This window comes from Chanos chanos, chromosome 2 (assembly GCF_902362185.1).
Source record: "Chanos chanos chromosome 2, fChaCha1.1, whole genome shotgun sequence".
NCBI lineage: Eukaryota > Metazoa > Chordata > Actinopteri > Gonorynchiformes > Chanidae > Chanos > Chanos chanos.
In genome coordinates, this window is record NC_044496.1 from 38,751,272 (window position 1) to 38,771,379 (window position 20,108).

Genomic DNA, 20,108 nt, shown 5'->3' on the forward strand with positions numbered 1-20,108 from the left:
GATATATGGTTATTCTGTGTATACTGTGTGTTTTCCAGATATATGGTTATTCTGTGTATACATGTTTTCTAGAGGATATGTGGTTATTCTGTGTATACATGTTTTCCATAGGATATGTGGTTATTCTGTGTATACTGTGTGTTTTCCAGATATATGGTTAGTCTGTGTATACATATTTTCTAGAGGATATGTGGTTATTCTGTGTATGCATGTTTTCTAGAGGATATATGGTTATTCTGTGTATACATGTTTTCCAGAGGATATATGGTTACTCTAGTTCTTGAGCTGTCCCTTTTTTCTTTCTCTCTCTCTCTCTCTCTCTCTCTCTCTCTCTCTCTCTCTCTTTTTTGCCTAATCAGATGAATCTCTTCATTTTGTGTTTATGTTAGCATGCTAGTGTTGCCCAATTCTAAATTTCGATAGATGAGTAGAACACACAGCAGTTTAGGAATGAAAAAACATGTCACTGTGCTTGAAACAATTTCTAAATGTAGTGACCTACATTGAGATAATGGATTTTGGAGGTTGTATGAGGAGGGAATTGTGTACACACATCCACTCCATCCGCAGAAAGTTCTTTTCCTTTCCAAAGCAGAGTTACATCGTTAAAGACCCAGACATCCTCTCTAATGGATTGTTACTGGGGGAATAGAGTAACATTTCCGAAGTCTGATGGATATTCAAGACACAGAAACTGAAAAGTAACGAAATAGCCAGTGGTGGACGAGGTCAGGAACCGAAATTATTCTATGAAAAAGAAAATCATAGGAAGAAAAGTCCAGAAGCATGGACCAGCATACTGAAACTCCAAAGTTATCACTGCATTGACACATTAGAGATACAGACATGTATCTATACAGAGATATTACATGTTCAGACAGAAGTCAGCATTCAGTGTATAGTTATAGTGACATTCAAACCGTATTGTAACAGTGGGGGTTTTATGACTGCTTCCACTGTGTTACTGTTGTCAAAATACAGAGGCCTCCCAGGGCTTTTGTTCCCCTGGTCTCTATTCTTACAGATCCTATAGTAGAGTTAGTTAGGTGGTCTGTTTGTTTGTGTAGCTGTTGTGTCAGTAAACAGAGCTATCCTTCTGCTATTATATCCAACCATTAGTGAGCATGTGATTAACATTCCAGCATTCACATACACACACACACACACACACACACACACACGCACTCACTCACTCACACACACACTCACACGTGTGCGCGTGCACACACACACACACACACACACACTCACTCACTCACTCACATACACACACACACACACACACACACACACACACACACACACACACGCACACACACACACACACACACAAACACACACACACAGCTCTTTCTCAATAGTGCCCAGGCACTGGACAAAGGAATGGCCCATTTCCTGAACCCATGGACTCATGGTTTACTGAGCATGCCCAGTGCGGCCCAGTCGTTTCCCTATGGGAGCCTCTCAGAGATTTAGAGTGATAAAGAATTGGTGAACTTCAAGACTCGTTCTCAAAACTAACACACTGTAGCTCGTTCTAAAGAAAGCGGGGTTCCCAGATCTCTTCTCTATTGCAGACATCATGTACTCTGACTGTTATCAGGGCACATTATGCCTGTAGAAAGAAATTATTCGCATTAAAAAAAAGCTAGAGTTGGAGGAGAGGTGGCGTGTGAATGGCATTTTCATGGCATTTTTGTAAAAGAAATCATTCTGATCCTCAACTAAATAAATTTCACAACTTTGTTTTTCAGCTCATTCGTTGAGTGGTTTTCCATTTTTGTCATTCTTCAAGTTATACTGTACGATTTAAAAAAAAAAAAAGAAGAAGAAAAAAGAAAAACACTGTGTCATACCATGCAGAAACGTGAAAAAGTGGGTTTACGACCCACTAAACAAATAATAATATCAATAGCACATTATTAGAGTTCATCTCTCTGAAATGAGAAGGGCGTGAGGGTAAACTGACAGGTTACTCTGATTCTAGCCTCATACTGCACAGAGCCTACACTGCAATTTCATATCTGAGCTAAAAGGAGGATTATCTCTACAGAATTCCTCTTCTCACCACTTCTACCTTTCCTCTGTGTCCACACATGAGAGACGAGGAAGACTTCACGCCTCTAATCTGGCTGAGGAAGATTTCCCTCAGGATGGTACAGGTGAAAATGGAAGGCTTGGCAAAGCTGCCTGAGGTTTGTTTGATTCTCTTCTATAAACGGTAGATGCGATTCCCTGATCCAATACCAGGCTCTATGGCTGAGGGATTTTCAATAAGCTTTACTGCGCAGCTCTGATTCAAAGGAAGGCTTTTGCCTGGCTTCTCTCTTTTCTGGTCAATCTGAACAACGATCAATATCACAATTATTTACACTTGGCCTGATCAGTAGAAAAGCTGACTTGAGCAAACGTTTCATAGTATTTGAACATGTCTCACACACACACACACACACACACACACACACACACACACACACACACACACACACGCTCTCTCCTTCTCTCACTCTCATCCCCCCACGCAGAGAGAGAGAGAGAGAGAGAGAGAGAGAGCATACAGAATCTAAATATCCTCTTTTGTTTACATGAATGCTTTTGAGGCTGACGTGGCATTGACTCTATCAGTAATGATGACGGGGCTGTAACAAATACACGGCATTTCACACAGAGAGCTGCGTGTATCCAGCAGTGAATACTCTCCTCTCAATCACTCCATTTAAATTCTCCCACAACTGCTCTTTCTCTTTAACGAACCCAGAGCAGGACAGAAATGCAGGGTCCATCGAGAGTTCAGTGAAATACCCAGATCAGCGTGTAGGAAAAGGAAATGCGCCAGAGTCTAGAACAATACCAGTCCCAGCTGCTCCCATCGCCATGTCAACGGTAATCGTTCCCTAACACCTTGACTGACAAACATATCCGTCATTCATAAAACACACACACACACCCTCACACACACACACCATCAATCTGCCATCGAACACACATTAGAGAACGTACTAATCCATCAGCAAACAGTGCTGAGGTGTTAATCAGTCATTGGGAGAGACTCCTGTTCAAATGTGGACCAGAGGTCTGGCATTGGTCAAAATGCCACTTGTCTGTCTTATAAGGACATGAGAAATGGATGAAAGATTGTTTTCAAGAACGTATTAATTTCTGCACTACAAGGTCTGATCCAGCATAGGGTTTGGCATGTGTTAAAAAGGTGTTTTTGTTTGCTGTTGTGTGTTCTCAAAGGGTGAAACCATAACTTTCACATATGAAAAATACTTAAAGATACCATAACAGCTCAGAGGCCTTTCACATATGTGTTTCCTCCTGCCCTGAGAGAGCCAGAAATGGACTGGAATAGCCTCTAGATGTAAAGCATTGATTAAATCCATTAGATGAGACAAACTGCCATGTTTACAAGGGGTTGGGTTATTAATTTATATTTTAATTCCAATATACAGGTAAAGGTAATTTACGACGCGTGTCCTACAATCACATTTGCAGGGGTGATGGAGTGAATAAAGGAAAATGGGTGGGGTGAGGTTGAGGGGGTGGTGGGGGGGGGGTGTTTGGAGCGAGATCTCTTTGACCTTGAATCTATGAGTGAAACCCATCCATTTCATTTCCGCCCGCTTCCTTCATCTGCTCCAAGGGGAATTCTTTAGGATTCTGGTAGCATTCCACTCTCTGTGTAAACAGCTACCGTACTGCAGGGAAAATGGCATGAATTTATCTATGTTATAATCTATGGCAAACGGGAAAACATTCAGTGGAACAACTACAAAGGAAAAAATCTGCAACTGCTTCTACCCTCAAAATGACAACTGTCTGTCCAAACAAACAAGACATATACTTTCTGAGCTTGTGTGAAGTCATTATATATGAGGTAATTTAATGCAGGCAAACAGCATATGAGACAGTGCTGTCCATAAGCGAGTGACCCTAAATACAGAAAACAACTCAGGGACATGAGTTCATTGGTCATACCATAACCATCCACGTGAAAGAATCATTAGGTGCTCTTACATGCCTGAGGTCTAAATGCGTCTCTGAGGCCACCAAGGTGGGGGTAGGGGGGGATATTTTGGTAGTTGCCGCTGCGAACCTTCTCTCCTTGGACCCTTCCCAAGGCCACAGCTGAGGAGGGTGGCAGGGTGACAAAGGGCTTTAATAGAGGCTCCAACTTTCTGCTGACTTGGCTTTATACACGCAAAAAAAGACAAAAAACAAAACAAAAGAAAACAAAAAACTAGAGGCAAGAACTTCTGTAAATATCTTCCTCGATGTAAATATTTTCTAGATTATCTTGTTTACAGCGTGGGCTGCTTTGACTGGTTCAGAGATTTGCGCGTTAACCCTCACACTGTAAAACTTGCGTAATACCTTTTGTGCTATGCAACAGTCTGAGCATGCACCACAGTTAAACAATGAAACCAATCAGATTCTGCCCTGTAGATATAACAGAGCTCATTGCTACAGTGATCCCCTGAATGACCCGAATCGAAGAAAGTAGGTCACCCATGTCCCTCTGCCATTTAGGAATTGTTTTCATTCTGATTTCAGAAGCATCATATGCTAAAATCTGAGTAGTGAACTGAAGTGTTTTCTGAAACTCTTTTCGGAGGGAAAAGGAAGCGTCTGGTTGGAGGTGGCTGTGGACTTTAACGGTACTGTGGCTGCTGACAGAACGCCGGACTGGCTGCGGCCCAGTTTGGCTGCTCCTAGTTTCCAGCTCCTGCTGTTGACTGGAGCTTCTGGATGAAGACTCTGGAGAGCTCCGACATTCCAACACACGGTTCCAGCAGTCTGGAGAACAGCTTTGCTACCGCTCACTGTGTGCAAAACGTTGGGCTAACGTTGTGGAAACGTTGGTCTGACACTGGCTTTGAAGCTCTGGTTTGTTTTTGGGATACTGTTAGCAAAATCTGTTAGGAGAATGTGTTTTTCTATTGAAGTAATGAAGTGAATTGAAGTGTTACAGAAAGGAATGCTGGAAAAACACAAAGATATGCGCAAACTTGGACATGTTATAGAATGCGTTACTGATTGCATAATAAAAACACAGAGTTTTTCATTTAGGTTGTGTGTGTGCGTGTGTGTGCGTGTGTGTGCGTGTGCGTGTGACACATTTACACACACACTCACATACACATGCACATATTCGCTACATCCCTTTCTCTCTCCTTCTTTTCATGCTTGACTCACTCCGTCTCTGCTGCTTGCCACCTTTTTTTCTCTTTTTAACACTTATTTCCCTTTTCCTGCTTCAATTCTTCAATCCTTATCCACCACTTATTCCCTTTCTAGAGTCTTCCCCACCTCTCTCTCCATCTCTCTCTCACACTCTCTCTTTCTTTTCTCTGTTACTTTGCCTCCCTCCATCATCTTCTCTGCCATTCTCTCTGCTCTCGTTCTCATAAGATGTGGAACAGTCTGTGAATGAGCAGTAAATTGCTTGCCCTCTCGGTTCAAACCCAATCCAGCCACGACTTTGTGACGGCAGCCGAGCAGATTACACCCCTAGCCAATGGGGTGAGAGGGACACAGGGGTGAGGCATGAGGCCACATAGCCATCCTCTAGCATCCTCTGACATCTTCTAGCATAATCTTCCAGCTATGGTCAGAGAATCTTTTTTTCTTGACCCACCGTTGCATCTTACTGGATCTCTCTGGTCCAATCTGCCTCTATGACCCAACAAACATCTCTTAATCCTCCCAGTCTCTGCACCCAGGTCAACAGCAGATCTGGAGACCTTCTTGCTTAGCTCTGGACACTCTTTAAGCTCCACTGATCTGGAGGGCCTTCAACCCCATGACCAGTAAACACACATTCCAGCTGCCGTGTGAAAGAGAGGCTAGGCCCAGATAGCCAATCCTATTATGTCACAGTCAGTGAAAAAACCCCAAAACAAAACAGATATAATATATATAAATATATATACATATATATAAGACCTGGGGCCAGTTACCTGACACTGTAGATGCTTTTGTTCCTCTGTCCAAAGAGCCGGTCACCTGTGACCTCGTGAAGGTAGACAGTGTGGCTTACATCTGTTACCTGTGCCTGAACAATAAGTCCAAGACCTGAAGGCTATAACATCTGTTCTCATCAGAGAGAGGTCAACCAGCATAATGCAGATAGAGTCCCCTGACCTTCGACCTTACAGAGTCACACAAGACCATCTGCAAACCTCTGATCAATGTGTCCAGTAAAGGAGAACGTTACACACAACACCTGTTACAATATCCTGACAGAGGAGAGCATCTTACTACTCTACTGTGTCCAACCAATCAATGGCCATGCATCGGTAGGCAGCATCCGACGAGAGGAAATCCTCCTCACAGTGAAATCCCAGAGGCTCTGTTTTTCATCTGTTGCTTCAATACTCTGGGATACCACAGCCACACTTTGAAAGCGTAACCCATTTCAAGGCAAAGCTCTACCCAAAGCATGTGTATTTGAATTTAATCCAATCCACTGTCTCTTTATGAGTGTGTTACAGCTGCTGAGTCTGTGGTAATAAGACCCCCTGTGTGTGTGTGTGTGTGTGTGTGTGTGTGTGTGTGTGTGTGTGTGTGTGTGTGTAAAAAAGATGTGTTTGACTTTAAATGTAAGGACAAGTATAAAACCATGCAGAATAGTAATGTTTACTGATAAGCGTGCAGCATTTTCCCCCAGAAGCAGACCAGAGATCATGCTGTGTTTCAATAAGCTGTTAAAAAAGGGACTTCCTTGAAGAAGCATCATTGCCTTACTGCAAACCCTCTTACACAGCCACTTCCCACAGAGAAACACACCGCAGCGTTATCAAAGACACAGGGCAAGATGAGAATCAGTACTATGAAACAGCCAGGTGTGTGTACGTGTGGGTGTATGTGTGTGTGTGTGTGTGTCTCGCAGGAGTTGTGATTTGAGTGGTAGTGTTAATTTCTCATCACTCAAAATGACACAGAAAGAAAATTCCAAACAGCTTTCTACCCACCACATCAGGTGGTGAGGCACGATTTTGCAGTAGAAATCGAAATTTCACCCTCAAAATCAATTTTCTTTCAAATGAAGCTTCTTTGTTGACCATAAATGACTTTCTTCCCCTCAAAGCCTCAGCATTAAAGCATGGAGTTCTTTCATTATCCTTCACAAGCACGCATTAATCCCAAACTGGCATTAAAAAGGCTGCAAGCCACATAAAGGTCGATCAGCCTACAGAAATGGGAGAGACAATGTTGTGATAACGCTGCACTCATGTTGATGCAATGTTAATCCTAACCCCTGAATTGATGAGGGACAGAGATGATGGCCCAACCAAAAGGTCATATTATAGCAGCTCTGTGAAACGGAGTCACCGTCTCAGTTTCCATCTCTTCAACTAATTCTTATCATATTCCATCATATTTTGCCTCCATCTTTCTTTCTCTCTTTCGGTCACACTCTCTTTCCTTTGCTCTTTTTGTAAATCCCCCAATCACACCTTGCAGAATTCCCATCATGAAAAAGGTCAGACGGATGGAGAAAACATCAGCAGACTCTGAATGAGACCTTTCTACCATGAGGGGTGTGCATGTGCGTGTGCGTGTGTGCGTGCACATGTGAGTGTGTGCATGTTTGTATGTCTGTGCATGTGTGCATATTTGTATGTCTGTTTGGTGGTGGTGGTGTGTGTGTGTGTGTGTGTGTGTGTGTGTGTGTATGTGTGTGTGACAAAGGTGATGATCAAGGTCAGAATCAAATTGAAGGTGGGAAAGCTCTCCACTCATCTGTAGCTCCCAAGTAAAATGAAAAATATTACATAAATTATAAATTTTTCAAACCGTTTATCTGAATCAATCAAACGTGATAACAGCGTGATCTGGAGGGACATCAAATCTTCCTTTTCTCTAATGCTGCTCATCTACATAATCTAAAGCACCATAGCAACAGACCCTGTTCACTGTCAGAAATCAAGCTCTGAAAATGTATACGTTGATTTATCTGTCTTAATCCATCAATTATGGAATTGAATTCCGTCAAGCTGGTGCATCTATTATTCACACTGCAGCGTTCATTTGGGAAATGTAATGTGAAGAAGTGCAGTAACCTTCACACAGATTAGGAGCATGCAACATAGATTACTGGGTCTTTATTTTGTTTGGGAACAGATTACGCGTAGCTAATGTGAACTACAAATACACACACCTGCACACATGCACCAACTTGTGTATACATGTGCATGCACACATACACATACCACATACACACAAGCCTCTCACCTCATTTTATCTGACTGAGCAACCTGATTTTCTTAGGTGTTTCTGGGACTAGATTCTAGCACTCAGACAAAATCCAAACACACATTAAACTCATTAAAACAGATTATGTCTCCCTCCAAGCTCCCTCTTTCTGCATCCTTCTCTCTGTTCTCCTTTCTGCCTTCACTTCTCTCTCTCTCTCTCTCTCTCTCCCTCTCTCTCACATGCCCCCCACAATCTTCCAGTAAACACTCTCCATTTCTTGTCTTCCCTCTCACTACCTCCGCTTCTCTCCTCCTACCCTTCTCCCTACTCCCGCTGTCCATCTCTCTCCCACCCCCCACCTCCCTTCTCTTGCTCTTCACTTGACCCTCTCTCATTTCTCTGCGCGTTGTTCTGCAATTCAAATGACAAGCAGACCAAAAGCTCTCTCTTTCTGCCATACTGCTGCCCATCTCTCCATCTCTCTGCCTTATCGATTGGCTGATTTAGAGCTACTGGAGTGTCTGGTCCCTCTCCCCCGCTGAGTGAGTCGCGTGCCCGCCACAACCAGCACACACCAGACGCGTGATCGATGGGTCGCCATTAACACTGCCACAATGCACATCAGCCCCGACGATTTACGACAGCAGCGACGGGACGCTTTGGCACAGAGAAGCAGACCAAACACACACACACATACACATTCTCATCCTTTCAGTCTCACAGCTGCATGATAATAAGAATTCAATCTGAGCTCCAGCAGAATAGCCGAACTCAGCCAAACACTCGGGCACGGAACACACACCCACACACACACACACACACACACACACACACACACACAGAGACTCAGTGCTCTGTCTCTCTCGCCTCTATGCAAACTATCTGCCCACAGTGAACACGCACGCGTACACACACACACACACACACACTCTTTGAGTCTCTGCTGATTAACAGTAGTATAGAACAATAGTGTCAATTTCTAGGAGTTCACTGCCTGGACATTATACTGTGAGAAAACTCTGTGTTTCATTATCAGGTCTGCAAAGCCAAGCCACAGAGCTTCAAAGTCACTAACTCTCTCTCTCTCTCACACACACACACACACACACACATGCACACACACGCACACACACATACACACACTGAGGGAGAGCTTCGGCTCTGTGAAACTGGGATTCAAAAGAGATATCTGTTGTTGACCAAAACAATAAATGGATCAGAATTTACAAATAGATGCAGTTAAGACTGGTCCAGTCACATTACTATACAGTGACCATAACATCTATGATATTCAATGTCTGACATGTGAAGGAGAAAACTAAACTGAAGAATTTTATGCTGTAAATTTCTAACCTGTGTGTGTGTGTGTGTGTGTGTGTGTGTCTGTGTGTCTGTGACTGAGAGTGAGTAAAATGACACTCGTCTTTCTAAGAGTGGATTGGGGCCAGTGGGGTTTCATACTAGACTGTGCAAAGGGAGTTTTCCTCAGTACACACACACACATACACACACACACTCACTCACACACACACACACACACACAGATCTCCTTTGGCTGGCATATGATTTTAAGAACCCCAACAATAACAACAGATGAAAGACAAAAAGAATGTAGAGAGCCTGTAGACAGACAAAAAGATATTAAGACAAGAAGTTGAAGACCTAATATGTCAGCCAGAACAACAGAGATACAAATGGATGAATTGACAATGTAAAAAAAAAACCAGAACAAGTAACAGTGAAAAAAGAGGCAGTGGCAATGGGTGAGAGAGAGAGAGAGAGAGAGAGACAGACTCCACCACAGCATTCCCTTCCCACACTATATCAGGGAGAGATATTCTTTCACTTACTCATTCACCACCAACACCCCCGCCCCTCTCACCCCCCAAAAGCACATGAGCACACACATAAACACACACACACATACAAACACGCACAAACCAGATTGACAGAGACTGACAGAGCACAGCAGAAGAATGTAAAGTTTTTCCACAGTTACTCCCCTATTTTCATACTTCTCTGTCTCTCTCTCTCTCTCTCTCACACACACACACACACACACAGAGGCTTTATTGGAGGGTAGTTAAGGGAGTGAATTCCACAGGGACAGCCGGAATGCTCAGGAACAGATTTGTTCCATTATGTGTTGTGTGTGTATGTGTGTGTGTGTGTGTGTGTGCGTGTGTGTATTATAGTGATACAGATCAACAGAATTCAGTACCTTATAGTTGACTGAGCATTCATTTTTTATTAATATTAAATGAGATTTACAGTAGTCAATAAATTTTGTGGTCTGTTGCTATGTATGTTTTATAAGAAAAATATAGATTATAATCCCATATCATTCTGTTCTCTGTCCACAGCTACTCTCAGGTTACCCAAACATAGGTCTGTGCTTCCTCACAGGATAAGAATAGTCCAACAATGGCTTAATCCATTCAAATCAAAGACTTTAGCAATAATTAAATGAATCACATCAATCAAACCCGTGACAAGATTTAGTCATTTTGTGAATGACTGGGTCCATTGATTAGACCCACTGAAAGAGAATACTACAAGGCAATCCTGTACTACACAGACATGTTGCCTTTTATGTTACATTAATTGAGGCAATCCAACTATGCAGAAATTGTATGAATGACTAAATTCAAATAAACGGATTCTATAATTAATCTACACAGTTTAAACTGATAGTGAGAATAGAATCCTGTGGTGATATAAATATTTAATTTTATACTGATATGCAATACGTCTCTACCTACAGCTGTTGGGAGGATAAATATTATCATTTCTGCTGAGCTGTCAATGGCAAACAAATGAGTGTGTCAGCTGACTGCTGGATTAAGATGCCTCTGCAGGAAGTGTGTAAACTTGGAGACTAGTGAAGGGTGCTAAATCACAAAGCTCCGATAAAGATGCATCTATCTGAAGATAACAAAGCTCAGAGCATTTGTCTGCGTGTGTATGTGTGAGAGAGAGAGAGACAGAGAGACAGAGAGGGAGAGAAAGACAAAGAAAAGGCAGGTGTGTGTGTGTGTGTGTGTGTGTGTGTTGCCACACTTCAGTAGGGAACTGCTTGTGTATGCAATAGTTGCTGAGGGTGAGACACGTTTGTCAGTACACTGTGGTGTATTTATCACAATCTGGATGCAGAATGAAATTCATATGTGGGAGATACAGAGGACCGAAGGAAAATGGCTGATGGCTTTCTGTTGCCACGGGCAACCCAAACAACTAACCAGGGACTGGGTCATTGAATCGGGTTATTGAAATGCAAAGACTTGCCCTCCGCTACAATTATTAGTACATATGTGGGAGCATTACCTATGACAAGCATCAAATGTCATACAGTGTGGGAAAGATATGTTGGAAATACCATTGAATGAATCCCCCACAGCAGGCCTGTCTAATCTCATTCTATGAACATCTGTGTGTGTGTGCGTGTGTGCGAGCGTGCACAGTGCTTGCATGCATGTGTGTGTGTGTGTGTGTGGTTGCGCGCATTGCTTGTGTGTGTATGTGTATGTGCGTGTGTGTGGGGGGGGGGGGGGTGGTAGGGGTGGTGGGGGGTTGCACCTTTGAACTGTGCACACTCAAACACATCCCTATGAAAAATGTGTAACCTTCATATAACCATCTAAACAAAACATCTAAATAACGTATAACCCCCCAAGTGCCACAGATCATGACAACCATTTAAATTCAATACAACTGATGATCAAAAGCATAAACGTTAGTTTTCCTCAATATTCACACATGCAATTCATGCACAGCCACTGAACATATGAATTTATGCATTAGATACATGCATGGAGCAAGTGCATGCGCAATATACTGAATGTATTGGCCAGCATAGGTTTGTAGGAGGATGATCTGATGCATGTGTGGAGAAAAGCTTTTGTAGAACAATAAGTGGTGCATAGCTCTGCTGGGGAGTAGGCTAGTGACCTACTCAGCCATCTCAGCAGACTGGGCAGTGCAGTGACCATCACTACAGGGGAGATGGCTTTGTGGCAGACAAGCCTTCCCAAGGTTAAACATTTCACTGCTGGCTGCCTGGCTGGCTGGCCACAGACAGGGACAGGACTGTATCTTGTATGTTTTCTGTTTTCTTGAAAAGAACTTACAGAAACACCTGGGGGTTTTATTCCATTTGCAGGCATTAAGCAGACAGCGGTCCATTTTTTTTTATCACCGACGTCAAAAAATAAGTTACCTGAAAATTTAATTAACAGTCACTCTCACAACTTCTATTTATCTGTACCCTAAACGCTTTGGAATATGACAGTCGCTATGGCTGTGCTGCGTTGGCCGTGCAGCGATATTCTGCCTCGTCAGATATTAACAAATGATGGCAAGCCATTACCTAATTGTGCTTGTTTTTTCGCTTTATTTACGTGATGGAAACCTGGTAGTTGCTATTTTGGCCCTTCAGTGGACACAGTGCCTACCAACTTTATTTGTTTTTCGCCTCGTAATGACGTCTTTTGTGCCCAGGTAAACGGAGTCAGACCCCGTTGCGCGGAGATGAGCGAGCCAGTCGCACGCGAGCTGTGCAAACCGGGTATTCGTCATTCTCGCCTGGCGGCTGAACAGCTGTCGAGATCAAGCCGTAGTTCCCTCAGGCAATAAGCACCGCAATCTGGCTTCTGTTTGCTGAATATGGTGCGGGGCATTGCTACTCATGCGGGGGAACAGACAGACCAAACAAACTATGTCGGGCCTTCTCAAAGTCATGTTGAAATTAGAAATTTAAGTCGGCGGACCGAGTTTAGGTCCATTACATTTTCCAAATTAACCTGAATGTAACGCAGGTAATTTATATTCAAGTACTTGATACTGGAGTTAATTCATAATTCTGAAAAGCTCAGCATGGAATAGACTAAACACCACGAACACAGACTACAAAACCGACAAGTTCATTCATGTTTTCACAACATTTCAGTAGAGGTAATAGAGGCAATACAGACTCCCCGTGGCAGGTTCCCACTTTCAAACTGTCAGGGCCTAAATGAAACAAGCCTTGTAAAAGGACGAGTATGCCCGGCCTCATTGCTCCAGAATGGTCCTCTCAGCCATTTCCTCCCCACACAATCCACCTTCTTCAAGACTTTCTTATTTCTGGCTATTTGAAGCCCATCTCAAAATCTTTGCGAAATGAGACGCCTCAAGCATCACTATTGCGGAAAACAGGGATAACAGGTTAAGACTCGTTATTAGATATGGTTTAATGATTGTACCGCCTGGTGCCTTGCAAACAGTGTTTCCCTCTGGTGAACTGGCTACCGTCCCAAATAATGAAGCAACTCAACATTCACATACGGTTCTATGTAGGCTATGTAGATTACCAGTAGCCTTCCTTTATGTAGTTCCATTCCAAGCCTTAAAATAAAATGTAGCGCTGAAATATATTAAAGTGAAAAGAAGCATTTCACATAAATATCGTAACATTACTGCGTGCAAAGGAGATTTTTGGATACCAGCGATCATGAAATGTTTCACAGACCACTATGGAATGTTAAGGTTTTAACTAATACTGGAAAGCAACATTTGATAGGAAATAATACCACTGGAATACAAGCCATTTCTAATAAATCTTTTTGTTTGCAAATAAACTTTTGATTCCAAGAGTGTGGGAATGAAATCTGATGAATTTAAGTACATTCCTTCCTAATTTTACGGTATACAGTCTCTGTTGTGAGGAATTCTGATTTCAGGCTTGGTCGGACTTGGAATGATTTGTAGACTATAATCGCTAAAATTCCGATCGCAGTATACCACTGCGCAGCTGGCACAAGTCAAGCTGCAACCTTTTGTGCCACTACACCCTGTCCGATTTATGCCAGTCAGAGCCATGCGCTTTGGAGCTGGATATCGACTCCTTTTGAGTAGATTTGAGTAAAGACTGTTCTGCAATTAAGACTCGACGGTATGACAGTATTATTCCACACAGAACACGCAACATGAACCATACAGATGTTCCGATGTGTGAAATAACTTCTACTGTTCCCGGAACAGTATAGTAGGCATAATTTGTCAATGACATCTATGAGTGCGTTTTAAGTTACTTTTCGCATTGTGGTAAATAAAACAGTGACAAATATCAGTTTTACTTACTGGAACAGACATTTTGTCGTCCGTTTTTGGTGCGTCCACCGTTGCTGAATGTGGTTTAACGGAAAGTCTTCTTACAGCTCTACGGTTTTTCAACAGAAGAAAACGCTATTCTCTCGATAATTTCCTCGGTGTCTGTCTATTCCATCTCCTCTTGTAGATATTTATCCGCGTCTTGTCCACTTCTTCTGGATAATTTAGGACAAAGCTAATTGTTTGAAATATTTCCCCAACACCTAAGAGCAGCCCACAAAATGCGACGCAGTCCACTTCATGTATGCTTCGTGGTCTTTTAAAGCACCCTGTCTCTCAGCGTTGTGGACCGGTCTGTTTCTCCAGTGTCATTCGGTTTTGTCAGCTATGTTTAATTCCTTGAAGCACTGTATTTGAACTGAATGATATTCTCTTCTTGCTGAGCACTTGTTAAGTTCAGAGAGCAAAGAATTTCCTCACTTACCGGCTGTGTTCTGTATGCGTGCGTGTATGTCACCTCGCTGCACACACAACCGACGCACTGCCCTCTCTCCCTCGCTCTCCCTCCTCTAATGATGGAATCATCAAGTTCTGTTTAAAGGGATAGCCGCTCAAAGAGACCAGGGAAACACTCAGTATGTTAGCAGCCAACTCACTAGCGAAATAAAATTGTTCTCATCAGTAGCAAGGACATTGTTTTAAGTTTAATATCATATAATCGCAGTTATTTTCAGTTCCACGCGGAATATTTCATGATTGACCAACAGTTTTCTCCAATCAGTGTTGTAAGAAAATTCTGCCTGTTCTTACATGCTGTCGGCAGTGTTGCATTTTATTGAAAGAATTTCTTAAGGCTTTAAGTTACCTCGGTGGGCTTCATAACTTCTCGCAAATAAACGACCAGACCACACCTTTTTACAAACGCAACTTAAGCATTTTTCACAAACAATAAGCGACCATGCTAATGTAGAGGTCATTAAGAATGAGATGATCCAATGAACTCACTACTTTACTGTAATTCTGTGCAGATACGACTGCATTGTGGAATATGTTTTCATCTGCAGTTTGGATCAGCGTAGTCGATATAACACAGCCTCACGTCTTCAAAGTTAAGAGGTAAAGGTAAGGGGAAGAACATTATAAAAGACATCATAATCCACGTGTAAATTTTCAAGGATACCATATGATTAGCTGAAGATTCCAGTTATGTCTATTCTGGCACCATGCTGAAAGCTTTGAAAATTTCGGAGGAAATTCAAATTACTTTTGAACTCATTATATTGAGAAAAAAATCCGACCAGCAATATTTTGTGTTCTATATGTACTTGGAGAAAACTGAACAAGAGTGTCCCAACAGTGTTTCAAGGTCCTGGCACCTTGTTTATACAGTCTCTCCATGCTGCATTGATCTGTGTCCTTCAGTTCTGCCTGTTTTAGATAATGGTAGAGCCTGGTTTTTGTCAAGATTCCTGAATTTTACAAAGGCCAAGGACCATGGAATGCTGAGGAACATTCACATTCTCAAGTTCATTTCCATACAGACTTCACTTCTCTCTCTGGAATACAGTAGGATTCTTCAGATTATAATATGGAGGAACTTCTTTGAATTTAAACTATATTTTTTGTGGTCTTGTCTTTCAAATTGCACACCCTCCGTAAATGCCTCTTTCATGTAGTCCACGTTGAGTGAGTCTTTTCTAAAGATTTGTCAAAGAGGTCTTTTTTTTTTTTGTCTGAGATCTCAAATGGTTGCCCTTGAATTTGCTTTGGCCTCCATTGCCAGCATGCTCACTGTTGAAGGTTTTAAGACACATCAGTATCATAGCCATAGTCATTGTTCATTCCCCTTTGCATTTAGTACCTGCTTAATTTATGAGGGAGAGCTGTGGTGACTGGAAGGTTTATAGGTCTCTCTGAAATTAATCACAACTGTTGGTGGTCAAGAACCTTTAAGCTGGAGCCTTTACAAAGGTTCTTGCTATATATATATATACTGTGCGTGTCCATTATCAGCATGCATTAACTGAAACAGGTTGAGCACCGAAGCATGTTACACAGATTGGCATTGAGTTCTCTGTCTCTCCTTCAGTTTTGTTGTACTCACAACAAAGCTGAACCGAAACAAACATTGTTCCATTTTTGCTATCTGTGTAAAGGGGAAGATCTGAACCAACTGACCAAAAGTAGGTTCTGTGGTAAACAGGTTACACTGGTTGTGAGAAGTGTTCAGCTGTGTTAGTTAGCGATGAGCATTTCTCTCCAAGGTATTCCCATTGGCTCAGGGCTTTACCAAACAACCTTTAATTATTTAGCAACATGAAGATCTCTTAGACTTGTCTGTTGACCCTGATTCCATCTGATTCCATGTTGCTGCAAGCAACAGGGAGAAGAGACGCCTAAAGAGAAATCAGTTTAATGAGGCAAAATCATTTTCACCATGTTAGTCTAGTGGTTGCCGTGGTAGACCTGATTACCTATTACATATCAAACCTTGGTAAGTTTTAGTTGTTTTTAGTTTTTTCACTCTCTAACAGTGGCACTATTGGATGTTCCACACTGATTTGGAAATGTGCTTTGTTTATGTTATGTGTACACTCATGATAACACTCATAGTACATGGTAATGACTACCAAAGAACAATCTGTGCTTACCAAAGTATTATTTCATATTAATACAGAAATACTTTGTTATGACATAAACAAGACATTATGCTGTATTTATGCAGTGTACATATAATGATAATGCACTACCATTACAATCTTGTAGTACAAAATTGCCTCATCTTTTGATACTTGTTGGGCATTTTGTTTGTTTGTGTGTGTGTGTGGGTTTTTTTTTTTCAGTTTATACAAAACAGATACAGGGTATCCATTAAATGTGAGTAAACGTTCCTGGCCTACAACAGAGAGCCCAAATGTTTCTGAGGTGCCTATTATCCACTGGGAACAGGAGGTAAAAGGCATTTAGAGCATTTCACCCCGCTGTTATTTTAGCGTCTCCTTACACTGATTGTTCATAATTATCCTCTCAACAGTGCTGTCTATTTTTAATCAGCATCCGGCCTGTTTGAAATGATGCACTCGGTGACAGACAGACTCACATGCCTGGAGCTTAAGTTTGTGCCAAATATATAACAGGCATTCCATTCAACCACCTATGGTTCAATAAAACTTCTGCGTATGGGACCCATCAGAGGTTCCCCATCTATAGGGGGAACAACTGATATTTGCATGTGCCATTTCTAAAAATGTGTTTAACTGCTCAATAGATATGGATCATTGGATTTTTTTTTTAATTTAATGTCATCACATACAATGCAGTTTTACATATATTATCAGTAAAAATTGTCATTTGTGTGTTCACTCTGATCTTTTTAATTCGTTAAGAAGAAAGAGTATTCCTTTTACCATTTACCACTTCAATACTGAAACAACAAGACAAGTGAAGAACAGAAGAAGTTATGTACTGGAGGGAGCATGAAATTTAAAAAGGAAAAGAAGAGAAGCAGATGGCGGGAATGACTTTTCAGATGATGGAAATAGATGTTGAAGATGACAAAGAGACAATAGCTTAAAGGGAAAAAAAGAGGAAGAACTCTACAATGGGACACCTTAGGGGTAACGAGAGCTGAAAGCAGAGAAAATGAGAAAGAGAAAGCAGCAGAAGAGGATAAGGGAAATATCAGGGGTTCTCGCAGTCAAGGAAATAAGAAAAGAGAGGGTAGAGAGGGAAGGTGTGTTTAAATAAAGATGAGATGGACCAGCTCCTCTCTGTGCACCACAGACACAGAACACAGTTCACACACACACACACACTGGTGTGTGTATGTGTGTGTGTGTGTACGTGTGTGTGTGGGAAAGGGGGAAATTGAATAAAGATGAGAATGACTTCTGGTCTCCGGAGTCTTCAGGGCTATCTGTGTGAGTGTGTGTGTGTGTGAAAGAGAAAGCCAGTGTGGGAATTGATGTGAGAGCCATGCTACACTGTCCATTTCTGTGTGTGTGTGTGTGTGTGTGTGTGTGTGAATGAGAGAGAGAGAGAGAGAGAGAGAGGGGGGAGAGAGAGAGAGGTGGGGGGGGGGGGAGAGAAAGGTATGAATGAGAATTCCTGTGTTAGAAGTGAGATTTGAGTACAGATTGTGAGGAAGAGTAAAGCAGACCTCTCTATTCTCAGCATGCTCTGTGTTTGAGCAGTAGTTGGGAAGCCAGTTTAGTGTAGTCCAGGAGGACAGTGATTAAGATGGAGAATAATGTATGCAGTAAAGATAAATTACCCTTGAGAGCCTGCAGCGAACTCAAATCCTACAGGATGTGTCAGTGGTGTGAGCTGCCTGCATCCAAATTCCCGTCTAGATCCCTCTCCACATACAGAGTACCAAGTAACATGCCTGCACAGTAACCATGAATGTATATAAGGAAATGGAGAAAAGGCAGTCTTTATATGAACTTGGTTCACCTAGACAAGGTCAGATAAAATTTAACTGTTTTTTTCTGTTGGCTGCCAGCAGATATGAAGATAAATAAACGTAACTTCCCAGCACTCACGGGGGCGACAGGAGGATCCTGGATTACATAAACAAGACATATTATCTTCGAGTGTGTGGACGCACAGGCCGGAAATACCGATCTCGTGTAGAACATCTTAAAAATGAGGATGGGAAAAGAGTGGAGGTAAAAGGATAACAAAAAGTGACAAAAGGAAAAGTAGCGAGTAAACAAAAAAGTGAGAGGAATGACACTGTAGGGCATCTTTGGTCTCACGGAGAGAGATGTTACATGGTAGGGCATCTTTGGTCTCACGGAGAGAGGTGTTACACAGCTGGGTTACAGAGAGAGATTGGGAAGTGAAATGTCTTGACCTCTTTTTTTTCAACTGGGTGCAACAGAAGCCTCGACATCCTTCATACCCAACGGGGGTGGGGGAGGGTTTTGGGCCTGTAGGGAGTGTATGTGTGTATATATGTGTGTGTGTGTGTGTGTGTGTGTGTGGAGTTGGCACAGAGCGTCTGGGGGATGGGGAGGAGTGGGGCATGGATACGAGGCAAGACATTTCTGATGAAACAGTTTGACCCAACTGGCACAAAATGGGTCGTTAACCCTTAGGGAGAAAAGACAGTCTTTAATCAGTGTGTCATAGTAATTAAGAACAAGACATTGCTTCGTACGAAAAAAAAAAAAGTAAAAACCGAAAGACTTGATTTATTCTGTGTTTCAAAAGCGATAACATTGTTTACACCACTGGCAAAGGGTAATGACGTCAAAAATCTACCCAGAAAGATCTCTCAGAGGACACTTAAGAGTGTATACACAAGACAAACAAGTTAACAACATCCTGTCGAAACCTATACCAAAAACAATGTCCCTGAATATATTCATCTTCCAGACTCAGACATGTGTAATTACACGAATGCTATGCAGTCCCGCAGACGGGGCAGAGTAAGATTAGGGCTTCGTCCATACCATACTGTCGAACATAAAAAGGAGCAGACACTTTCTGATATTCAGTGGGGAAAAGCTAACTAAGGACAACTGTGTTCATGGTATGCAGAAAAGATTTTTTTTTTCTTTCAGTTGGCAACGTGTTCAGTCTGAGATGAGAAGTCTCTTTTCCTGAGGGGCCGTGGGGGGTATGCAGGTTTTCACTCCTACCCTGTGCAGACACACCCAATTCAGTTAATCAGGGCCTCAAGGAGCCTCTGGTACCTGCACTCAGGTGTGTTCATGTAGGGCAGCAGTAAAGTCCCGTAGGAGTTTGGCCCTTCAGGAAGAGGACGGCCTAAAGCAATAGAAAACACCTATACTCTGTCAAAACACAAC

General features: G+C 42.2%; 1 protein-coding gene across 1 annotated transcript in view; it reads right to left on the reverse strand.

Moving 5' to 3' along the window:
• The window catches only part of bcar1 (BCAR1 scaffold protein, Cas family member), a 69,201-nt gene extending 54,814 nt beyond the window's left edge, over positions 1-14,387 (reverse strand). Inside the window, exon 1 of the mRNA XM_030794384.1 lies at positions 14,323-14,387. Coding sequence (XP_030650244.1) covers positions 14,323-14,334 — 12 coding nt within the window. The 5' untranslated portion in view covers positions 14,335-14,387. The remainder of the gene's footprint in view (positions 1-14,322) is intronic.
• Positions 14,388-20,108: the final 5,721 nt, after the last annotated feature.